This window comes from Rana temporaria, chromosome 8, assembly GCF_905171775.1.
Source record: "Rana temporaria chromosome 8, aRanTem1.1, whole genome shotgun sequence".
Classification (NCBI taxonomy): domain Eukaryota; kingdom Metazoa; phylum Chordata; class Amphibia; order Anura; family Ranidae; genus Rana; species Rana temporaria.
Window position 1 is genome coordinate 6,662,922 of NC_053496.1, and position 12,269 is coordinate 6,675,190.

At 48.2% G+C, this 12,269-nt stretch overlaps 1 protein-coding gene across 1 annotated transcript in view; it reads right to left on the reverse strand.

The window, feature by feature from the left end:
* ARMH3 (armadillo like helical domain containing 3) overlaps nucleotides 1–12,269 on the reverse strand; it is a gene marked incomplete in the record, with an annotated part of 166,030 nt that overhangs the window by 92,665 nt on the left and 61,096 nt on the right. The window contains 1 exon segment of the mRNA XM_040361250.1: nucleotides 9,484–9,544. Within this exon segment, the coding sequence (XP_040217184.1) occupies nucleotides 9,484–9,544 (61 nt within the window).

The window sequence follows — 12,269 nt, forward strand, 5'->3', positions numbered from 1 at the left end:
ACCAGGCCCTTCCGGTCAGGTATGGATTTTAACCGCTTGCCGACTTGTTCATTCCCCAACTTAGTTGGGGTAGGCGGTACACTTTGGTGGGGGTGGGTCAGCCACGCCCTGTGACCCTAGACCTCAGGGAACCCCACCTTCTAACCTTTGACCTCTGGGGGAGGTCCCTGTACCAATTCCTGAGTCCTAGCCATATTTCTCAATGGGAAACCTTAACCCTAACCCTGAGCCCGACCCTAACCCACCAACCCCAACCCTAACCCCCAACCCTAACCCCCAACCCACCAACCCTAATCCCCAACCCTAACCCACCAACCCTAACCCACCAACCCTAACCCACCAACCCTAACCCACCAACCCTAACCCACCAACCCACCAACCCTAACCCTCAACCCTAACCCACCAACCCTAACCCCCCAACCCTAACCCACAACCCTAACCCACCAACCCTAACCCCCAACCCACCAACCCTAACCCACCAACCCTAACCCCCAACCCTAACCCCCAACCCTAACCCACCAACCCTAACCCACCAACCCTAACCCACCAACCCTAACCCACCAACCCTAACCCACCAACCCTAACCCACCAACCCACCAATCCTAACCCCCAACCCTAACCCACCAACCCTAACCCCCAACCCTAACCCCCAACCCTAACCCCCCAACCCTAACCCCCCAACCCTAACCCACCAACCCTAACCCCCAACCCTAACCCACCAACCCTAACCCCCAACCCACCAACCCTAACCCACCAACCCTAACCCCCAACCCTAACCCACCAACCCTAACCCACCAACCCTAACCCCCAACCCACCAACCCTAACCCCCAACCCTAACCCACCAACCCTAACCCACCAACCCTAACCCCCAACCCACCAACCCTAACCCACCAACCCTAACCCCCAACCCACCAACCCTAACCCCCAACCCTAACCCCCAACCCACCAACCCTAACCCCCAACCCTAACCACCAACCCTAACCCACCAACCCCCACTTATACGTCAGTGGAATGGCACGGCTGCGCAAAGCAACGTGTACATACATAACTTGGAATTTCGCAACCCCCAGCGCCCGCCCCCTATCGCAAACTCTGTGACCGAGCCTGCAGGACCCATGGATTTGATGTCCGCCCGTGTCCCGCGATCGTGTCACGGAGCGGCAGAACGGGGGGGGGGGGGGTGCCTTTGTAAACAAGGCATTTCCCTGTTCTGCCTAGCGACAGGACACTGATCTACTGCTCCCTGTCATCGGGAGCGGTGATCAGTGTTGTGTCACTCATAGCCCATCCCCCACACAGTTAGAATCACTCCCTAGGACACACTAAGGCTCCATTCACACCTAGGCGTATTTACGCCCGACGCTCGATACGCTGGAGGGGAGAAATACCATTGCCCTCTATGGAGATGGTTCACATCTCCACGCCGAACGCCGAAACGCTGAACGCCTGAAGCTCAAAACAAGTCCCGGACCCTTTTTTTCAGGCGGCTTCCGCGTTCGGCATAGGATATGTGGACCTGGGGGTTAAATGGGGGTAAATCGTGGAGTTTTGTCGCCGCAAATCGCGGTACAAAACGCCGCAATTTGTCGCCGCAATTTGCGGGACAAAACGCAGTGATTAGGTATGAATGCAGCCTTAACCCCTTCCTCGCCCCCTAGTGGTTAACCCATTTCCCTACCGGTGTCATTTACACAGTAATCAGTGCATTTTTATAGCACTGATCGCTGTATAAAATGACAATGGTCCCAAAATAGCGTCAAGTGTTCGATGTGTCCGCCATAATGTTGCAGTCACAATAAAAAAAAAAAAAAATCGCAGATCGCCGCCATTACTAATAAAAAAATAATAATAATAAGAATAAAGAAATATTATTCTTCTTCTTTTTATTATTAAGAATAATAATAAAAATGCCATAAATCTATCCCCTATTTTGTAAACGCTATAACTTTTGCGCAAACCAAACACTTACTGCGATTTTTTTTTTAACCAAAAATATGTAGAATCGGCCTAAACGGAGGAAAAAAAATAAAGTTTTTTTTATATATTTTTTGGGGGATATTTATTATAGCAAAAAGTAAAAAAAATATTGCATTTATTTTTTTCAAAATTGTCGCTCTATTTTTGTTTATAGCGCAAAAAATAAAAAAAACGCAGAGGCGATCAAATACCACCAAAAGAAAGCTCTATTTGTGGGGGAAAAAGGACGCCAATTTTGTTTGGGTGCCACGTCGCACGACCGCGCAATTGTCAGTTAAAGCGACGCCGTGCCGAACCGCAAAAAGGGGCCTGGTCCTTTACCTGCATTTTGGTCCGGGGCTTAAGTGGTTTAGATGTGTGTTGCTCCGTTATGAATTCTTCTACATATGTTTTTTTCTAGACAGCGAGACCAGCTTCCTTTTTCCAACGATCCCTGAATGTGTCCTGACGAAGCCAAAGAGCGGTTAAAGGGACGCAGTGCGGAATCGCAAAAAGGGGCCCGGTCATTGGGCAGCGAAATGGTCCGGGGTTGAAGTGGTTAAAGTAGCGCAGTGCTGAATAGTAAAAAAAATGACCTGGTCACAAAGGGGGGGGGGGGGTAAAACCTTCCAGTGGTTAGGGTGTGTTGCTGGCGGGATCGCCAGGTAAAGTAACAATGTATTGTGACTATTTCTCTTCAGGCAGTATTGGTTGGTGTCTGAGAGCTGGGTGTGGCCTGTAGAAGGAAAGCTCCGGGCCCCTCGGATGCCGTTCAGTAAACATACTGACCGTCTTTCCATTGGGCTGTCTGGCTCTGTGATTGGACCAGGGGGATCATGTATTATTTTTTGCCCCATTATCTCTTCCGTTTGCCGAGTTGCGGTGAAATCGGCAAAGCCGGAGACACAAACATCGTGAATTATTAATGCTAATTATCGTAAACCTTAGATTGGACCTTTTAGACCGACGCCCATCCGACTCCTTTTCCCGTGAATGACTTCATCTTTCAAAATGTGCTTCTCCTGTAACGCGAAAAATACGCCGGACAAAAGAGATCCGAATCCGGGGGGATCATCCGGCGCAATGAAGTGCATTTGATCTCATAAATGATGCAACGGGCATCATCAACCCGGCAAAATCTCTATTAACCACTTAAGACCCCGGACCATTATGCAGGTAAAGGATCCGGACAGTTTTTGCGATTGGGCGCTGCGTCGCTTTAACTGACAACTGCGCGGTCGTGCGACGTGGCTCCTACACAAAATTGGCATTTTTTTCCCACAAATAGAGCTTTCTTTTGGTGGTATTTGATCACCTCTGCGGTTTTTATTTGTTGCGCTATAAACAAAAATAGAAGCGACAATTTTGAAGAAAAAAAATCAATATTTTTTACTTTTTGCTATAATAAATATCCCCCAAAAAATATATAAAAAAACAAAAAAAATTTTTTTCCTCAGTTTAGGCCGATACGTATTCTTCTATTTATTTAGTAAAAAAAAAACGCAATAAGTGTTTATCCATTTGTTTTGCGCAAAATTTAAAGCGTTTACAAAATAGGGGATCGTTTTTTGGCATTTTTATTAATATTTTTTTTTTTTTACTACTAATGGCGGCGATCAGCGTTTTTTTTTTTTTTTCCGTGACTGCGACATTATGGCGGACACATCGGACAATTTTGACACATTTTTGGGACCATTGTCATTTTCACAGCGAAAAGTGCTATAAAAATGCACTGATTACTGTGAAAATGACAATTGCAGTTTAGAAGTTAACCACTAGGGGGCGCTGAATGAATGAATGAATGAATGACTTGTATAGCGATACACATGCGAACTGAATCGCCTCTAGGCGCTTTTTGCAGCCAGTGTCTTCCTGGCTGGTGCGGTCATTTACCACGTAGGATCTTGACACGCTTGGGACACACAGTCGTACACACACACATATATATATATACTGGGGTCAATTTGGCCAGGATCCAATTAATCCAGGGCTCGACAAATCCCGGGCTCCAGGTCGCCATGGCGACTAGAAATAGGGTCCTGGCGACTTGGCTTGGAAGGCGTTTTTTTGTGAGCTGGCGCCATCTGGTGGTGGACGTTGGTATTACAAGTTAAGCATTACAAGTTAAACAGCAATTCTAATGTCATTTTTCACTATTTTCACTGCCATCTTCTTCCCTCTAATTAGAACCCCCAAACATTATATATATTTTTTATCCTAACACCCTAGAGAATAAAATGGCGATCGTTACTTTCTGTCACGCCGTATTTGCGCAGCGGTCTTACAAGTGCACTTTTTTGGGAAAAAATTACACTTTTTTTAATTAAAAAATAAGACAGTAAAGTTATCCCCATTTTTGTTTTATGTTATGAAAGATAATGTTACGCCGAGTAAATTGATACCCAACATGTCACGCTTCAAAATTGCGTCCGCTCGTGGAATGCCAACAAACTTTTACCCTTTAAAATCTTCATAGGCGACGTTTAAAAAAAATCTACAGGTTGCATGTTTTTGAGTTACAGAGGAGGTCTAGAGCTAGAATTATTGCTCTCGCTCTACCAATCGCGGCGATACCTCACATGTGTGGTTTGAACACAGTTTACATATGCGGGCGCTGCTCACGTATGTGTTCGCTTCTGCGCGCAAGCTCGTCGGGACGGGGAGCGTTTTCTGGCTCCTAACTTTTTTAGCTGGCTCCTACATTCCAAGCAAATTTGTCAAACCCTGAATTAACCTACCAGCATGTCTTCGGAGTGTGGGAGGAAACCGGAGTACCGGGAGGAAACCCATGCAGGCACAGGGAGAACGTGCAAACTCCAAGCAGATGGTGTCGTGGTCGGGATTCGAACCTGCGACCCTTTTGCTGCTAGGGGTTAAGTGTGATCTCATATGTGTTTCTAACTGTAGGGGGGCGGGGCTGGACGTGTGACGTCATTGATCGTCTTTCCCTATATCAGGGAACACACGATCAATGACAGCGCCACAGTGAAGAACGGGGAAGCTGTGTTTACACTCACCTCTCCCCGTTCTTCAGCTTGGGACACCGGCGGCGATCGGGGCCGCGGTCACGGAGTTTCGGACCGTGGCGCGCGCGCCCCACGGCTGGGCTCTTAAAGGCGACATACCTGTGCCCAGCCGCGCCATTCTGCCGACGTATATGTGCAGGAGGCGGTTCTTAAGTGGTTGAAGGAATAAAAAGTACAAGGTCATTTTTTGGGGGGGGGGGGGCAAGAACTGAACACAGCGACTACGGAGATCTGGTATGACTTTAATTTTCACGTCCCGCGTGTAAATTCTGTGTTCCGCAACCCCCCCATCCCCCCCCCAACCAACCTGCCTTATCCTGTCAGTATTCCACGCAAGATTGCCTTCCATCTGTTACCGATTGCACACACTACGGGGCTGCTGCATGCTTAGTGTAATGTGCCCGCCATCTGTCACCAAGACGTCGACGACGTTCCCTCACTTTCACTGCTGGTGCATCTGCCAGCTTTTGTCCTCACAACTTTCAGACTTTACTTTTTTTTTTGTCTCCTCCCTCCAAAAGAGCTTTATCGACACTCTCCTGTGTTGTGATCAGAGCGCTGTATTACGTAACCCATCCACAGCGATAACTTGTATCTTCTATAATTCAATCTTCACTTTATAAACGGTGGATCAATGTAGTGACAATAAATACGTAATTTACCCAAAAACAGGGTTAGCGCTCACTGTGACGGCAATCTAATCAATATCTAGGCTGGATAGACGTAGAACTCTGGGGGGAAAAAAAAGTCCCCTATGTGATGATATTTTTTTTGGTGACAGGTTCTCTTTAAACCACTTGCCTACCGGGCATTTCACCCCCTTCCTTCCTGCCCAGGCCAAATTTTCAGCTTTCGGCGCTGTCACACTTTGAATGACAATTACGCAGTCATGCAACACTGTTACCGTATGAAATTGTCATAATTTTTTCCACACAAATAGAGATTTCTTTTGGTGGTATTTACCGTATTTATCGGCTTATAACGCGCACTTTTTTCCCCTTAAAATCAGGGGAAAATTGTGGGTGCGCATTATACGCCGATCCCAGCTGTCTCTGAACGCCGCCGACAAAGCCCGACAAAGACCGAGCCGAGTGTACTGCACACTCGGCTAGGCTCGGCCACGCTCAACTCCGCCCGCAGCCACGCGAGAGAAGCCGAGAGGGGCCGAACACACCGGAAATTCAGCTCTGCACAGCTCAACCGAGGTGCCAAATTCAAACACACAACGCTGCAACCCCCGGCAGACGGACACCGACAAGGCTGAGCATCCAAAATTTTATTTTTTTCCTAAACTTCCCTACTAAGCTTGGGGAGCGCGGTATACCCCGATAAATATGGTAACTGCTTGCCGACCGACCAGCTGCCACAGTTATAACTGCGGCCGCAGGTCGGCTCTGCTGGGCGAGATCACATAGCTATCCGTCATCTCTCCCAGCAGCCAATAGGGGGCCCCCCGCCCGTCCCTGATCCCGGTGCGCGATCGCCACCGGGCACCCGCGATCGCTCGTTACAGTAAACCCACATATCCACATCCTGTCATGGGAGAGAACTGATCGTATGTTCCTTGTATAGAGGGACACCGATCGGTCTCCTCCTCTCATCAGTCTCCCCCCCACAGTTAGAATCACTCCCTAGGACACACAATTAACCCCTTGATCGCCCCCTAGTATTAACCCCTTCCCTGCCAGTGACACTTATACAGTAATCGGTGCATTTTTAGAGGCACTGATCGCTGTATAAATGTCAATGGTCTTAAAAGAGTGTCAAAAGTGTCCGATATGTCCGCCGCAATGTCACAGTCACGATAAAAATCACAGATCGCACTGCATTACATTCTTTCCAGGCCTTGATGGCTGGGAAACTTTCAACAGGGACCTGGAGATGACGTCATAAACATCACTTCACATGACGTCATACACATCACTTCCATGTCAGCAACAAGAAGGGGAGGAGAGCGGAAGCGTGTCCGCTCTTCTCCCTTCCCTTTACCCGGCGGGACCTGCTATGCCAGTCCCAGGTCCGATGGACAAATGGAGCCCGGGATACATAGCGGGAGTGTGCACACGCACAGTGTGGAAGCATTTGGGTGGCAAACCAGGCACCATGATGCAATTTCTTGTCGCCATGGTGACATGGCGTCTGGGATCCATCGAGCCTTGACATATGGAACACCCAAATCTTTATGCAATGGGAGGGTCATCAATGTATTAAAGCAAAACTTCACCCTAAAGTCACCGACCGAGGTCTTTAGGCTACTGTACGATTTTACTTCACCGTCTTAGCTTTGAAGGCCCCCATCTCAGCTCTGTAGGTCACTGTAGGAACTTAGGACACCATCTATGGCCTGCAGGCAGCCATCTGAGGTATTTAGGATACTGTAGGATTTTACTCCACACCTTAGCTCTGAAAGCCCCCATCTGAGCTCCGTAGGCTACTGTAGGACCTTAGGGCACCATCTGAGGTCTTTAGGCTACTGTAGGATTTTACTTCACCGTCTTAGCTCTGAAGGCACCATCTAAGGTCTGTAGGCCTCCATCTGAGGTCTTTAGGCTACTGTACAATTGTACCTCACCATCTTAGCTCCGAAGGCCCCAATCTGGACTCTGTGGGCTACTGTAGGAACTTAGGACACAATCTAAGGTCTGCAGACCACCATTTAAGAGGTCTTGAGGATACTGTATGAGTGTATGCCACCATCTGTTGACTGCTGTAAATTTATAAGCCACAATCCACTGTAGGAATGGACACCATCTGAGTTATGCAAGGCTGCTGTAGAACCGTAGACCACTATCTGAGGTTTGTAGGCTACTGTAGGATTGCATGCCAGCATCTGAGCTGTAAAGGCCACCATCAGATTAAGTGTATGTAGGCCACTGTAAGCCCTATGTCAAAATATGAGGTCACAAGATTGTATGCCACCATCTGAGCTCTGAAGGCCATCATCTGAGATCTGTAGGCCACTCAAGGACCCTCAGTCAACATATGAAGTCTGTACACCACCACAGGATTGTACGCCACCATCTGAGCTCTGAAAGTCACCACCTGAAGTACGTATGCAGGCCACTGTAAGAACCTAAGTGAACATATGAGCTCTGTAGGTCACCACCCCAGATAGCAAGGATAACTTGCCACAAAATGTGAGGCAGTGTTGAATTGTAAGTCTGTTAACTCGTTTTACATTTTCACTGGCAAGTTGTACACTTGCAGAGCACTTGAAGCACAGGTTCTAGTTGACACGCTTCTAATGTGTAGCAAATTTGCATGGCAAGTCTCTAGCAATGCAAGAGAAAGGTTGCAGTGGTGAGTCTACAGCAAGAGCTCTGCAAGTCTACATCATGAAAATTCAGCCACAGTGACCTCTGTGGTGGGATGACTATTGCATAACATAACTGAACCAGAACTTGCAGAATTTTTCCAAAGAAAGTTGATCTGGAGTCCTGCAATGTGGACGTGCTGCAATTGTGCAACAAACTTGTGAAGCCTGGCAAGTCTAGCAATAGCTTAGCAAGTTATTTGCCACCATCTGAGCTCTAAAGGCCACCATCTGAAGTATGTAGGCCACTGTAGGACCCCAAGTCAACATATAAGGGCTGTAGGCCACCACAGAATTGTATGCCACCATTTGAGCTCTGAAGGCCACCATCTGAAGTATGTAGGACAATGTAGGACCCCAAGTCAACATAAGGGCTGTAGGCCACCAAAAAATTGTATGCCACCATTTGAGCTCTGAAGGCCACCATCTGAAGTATGTAGGGCAATGTAGGACCCCAAGTCAACATATGAGGTCTGTAGGCCGCCACAGAACAGTATGCCACCATTTGAGCTCTGAAGGCCACCATCTGAAGTATGTAGGCCAATGTAGGACCCCAAGTCAACATATAAGGGCTGTAGGCCACCAAAGAATTGTATGCCACCATTTGAGCTCTGAAGGCCACCATCTGAAGTATGTAGGCCAATGTAGGACCCCAAGTCAACATATGAGGTCTGTAGGCCACCACAGAATTGTATGCCACCATTTGAGCTCTAAAGGCCACCATCTGAAGTATGTAGGCCAATGTAGGACCCCAAGTCAACATAAGGGCTGTAGGCCACCACAGAATTGTATGCCACCGTTTGAGCTCTGAAGGCCACCATCTGAGCTCTGAAGGCCACCATCTGAAGTATGTAGGTCAATGTAGGACCCCAAATCAACATATGAGGTCTGTAGGCCACCGAAGAATTGTATGCCACCATTTGAGCTCTGAAGGCCACCATCTGAAGTATGTAGGCCAATGTAGGACCCCAAGTCAACATAAGGGCTGTAGGCCACCACAGGATCGTATGCCATTATTTGTAGGGCACTGTAGGGATTATACACCACCATCATGCTAAAACACGCCTTAGGTGCCATCCTAGTTTCAGAATTCAAACCTAATATCCCCAACCACATTTTCAAACATGTACAACAGTTATTTCTTATAAAGCCTTGTTAATGTCTGCCAACGTCTTATTGCGACTTACATATAAAGATCCATAGGAAACTCCTTCATCATGTGGGTTATTATGAATTCCACCATCAGATCTGAAAGAGAGGAAGGAATGAGTGTCTGAAACCGATCATTACCACCACCACCACCCACTCACCCCCCCACCTTTGCAATAACTGCCGTTAAAGCAGGTCACAGGCCCAATCTGGCATGGGGGCACACTGGGGTGGGCTTACTATCCTGGTGGTAATACCTGTGGCTTTCTGCTCTGATTTACTTGAATTAAGACAACCTAAGGACGGGATTACAGTTCTAAACTCCGGGACTCTCATCAGTGTGGAAAAGGATGGGGGGGAGAGAGAAGAGGGGGATTACCATGGCAACAGAAGCTGCTAAAAATAATCATAAGAGGACCAGGCTGCCTGTGTTTCTCTGAATGAGCTCATTACAGATAAGCCCTACAAGGGGAACCTAAAGAGAATCTCCACCTTTCTGCCCTAGAACATGAAAAGGCTGCAGATGATTCCTACTCGCTCATGCAAGGATTTAGATATAGATCTTTTTGTGCAATGACCTCCTTCTTTTAGCATTTTAATTATCTATAGGACTCTGTATCTACACTTTGCTTTTGATTCCACACTTAAAAAAAGGGGGGGGGGGGTGAATATCAAGGGGAAAAAACTGTCTTCAGGCTGCTGTGCTTCTCTCCTAAGCCTGTTGTGAGCTGCAATGAGCACAGGCAATCAAGTTTCTGAACTCTCCAGTTGCAATTTTGTACACAAACAGAACGTTCCCCCCGATTGGCTGGACTGATTCCCGAATAGGAGGACCGGCCTCCATTTAATAGGGCAAATGTCATTAGAACCACAACTTTGGTGTAATAAAAGCAATGTAATGTAGTAGGTCATTTCTACACTGCCCTCGGACAGTTGCAGAGTCTTGATTTCACATTGCCCATTTTGTTTTGTTCTTTCCTAAAAGGTCCAAGAAATAGGAAGAGCAGGTCTCGAAACACGTCGGGTTTTGGGCTCGATGGATTCTGGGTTGGCGACAGCTTCAAAATTACCCTCTGGGTTGGGAGCAAACGCAACCGACGAGAAGGGTTATGCACACCATTGTTATAAATGCGTTTAGAGATGCAATATTGATCATTGGTGTCCATGGAAAGAATGGCGCCCCGGCGTTGGTGTCCATGGAAAGAATGGCGCCCCGGCGTTGGTGTCCATGGAAAGAATGGATTCTGGGTTGGTGACAGCTTCAAAAAAAAGACCCTGTGGGTTGGGAGCAAACACCCGACGAGAAGGATTATGCACCCCCATCGTTGGTTTCAGTGGGAGGACTAGCGCCCCATCGCTGGTGTCCAAGAATGGCGACCCGTCGTTGGCGTCCATGGAAAGAACGGCGCCCCGTCGTTGGCGTCCATGGAAAGAACGGCGCCCCGTCGTTGGCGTCCATGGAAAGAACGGCGCCCCGTCGTTGGCGTCCATGGAAAGAACGGCGCCCCGTCGTTGGCGTCCATGGATTCTGGGCTGGTGAGAGCTTCAAAATTACCCTCTGGGTTGGGAGCAAAGGCAACCGACGAGAAGGGTTATGCACACCATTGTTATAAATGCGTTTACAGATGCAATATTGATCGTTGGTGTCCATGGAAAGAATGGCACCCCGGCGTTGGTGTCCATGGAAAGAATGGATTCTGGGTTGGTGACAGCTTCAAAAAATTACCCTGTTGGTTGGGAGCAAACACCCGACGAGAAGGGTTATGCACCCCCGTCGTTGGTTTCAGTGGGAGGACTAGCGCCCCATCGCTGGTGTCCAAGAATGGCGACCCGTCGTTGGCGTCCATGGAAAGAACGGCGCCCCGTCGTTGGCGTCCATGGAAAGAACGGCGCCCCGTCGTTGGCGTCCATGGAAAGAACGGCGCCCCGTCGTTGGCGTCCATGGAAAGAACGGCGCCCCGTCGTTGGCGTCCATGGATTCTGGGCTGGTGACAGCTTCAAAATTACCCTCTGGGTTGGGAGCAAACGCAACCGACGAGAAGGGTTATGCACACCATTGTTATAAATGCGTTTAGAGATGCAATATGGATCGTTGGTGTCCATTGAAAGGATGGCGCCCCGGCGTTGGTGTCCATGGAAAGAATGGATTCTGAGTTGGTGACAGCTTCAAAAAATTACCCTGTGGGTTGGGAGCAAACACCCGACGAGAAGGGGTATGCACCCCCGTCGTTGGTTTCAGTGGGAGGACTCGCTGGTGTCCAAGATAAGAACGGCGCCCCGTCGTTGGCATCCATGGAAAGAACAGCGCCCTGTCGTTGGCATCCATGGAAAGAACAGCGCCCTGTCGTTGGCATCCATGGAAAGAACAGCGCCCCGTCGTTGGCATCCATGGAAAGAACAGCGCCCCGTCGTTGGCATCCATGGAAAGAATGCCCCCCCCCCTGTCGTTGGCATCCATGGAAAGTACAGCGCCCTGTCGTTGGCATCCATGGAAAGAACTAAGCCGCCCCCCCCCCCCCCCCCGTCGTTTGGCGTCCATGGAAAGAACGGCGCCCCCCCCCCCCCGTCATTTGGCGTCCATGGAAAGAATGGCGCCCCCCGTCTTTAAGACCCCTGATATCTCACCAAAGCCCCCCAACAGGGCTAATAAAAAAAAATAAAAAAACATTTGCAATAAATAATTTAAAAAATAAAATGTAAACAATAATAATAATAATAATAGAAAAAAAAAAAAACACACACACTGACAATCCACTACCCCCCCCCCTCTAAAAATAAATACAAATCACTGTACAAAAAAAAAATTGTAAAAAATAAAAATTGT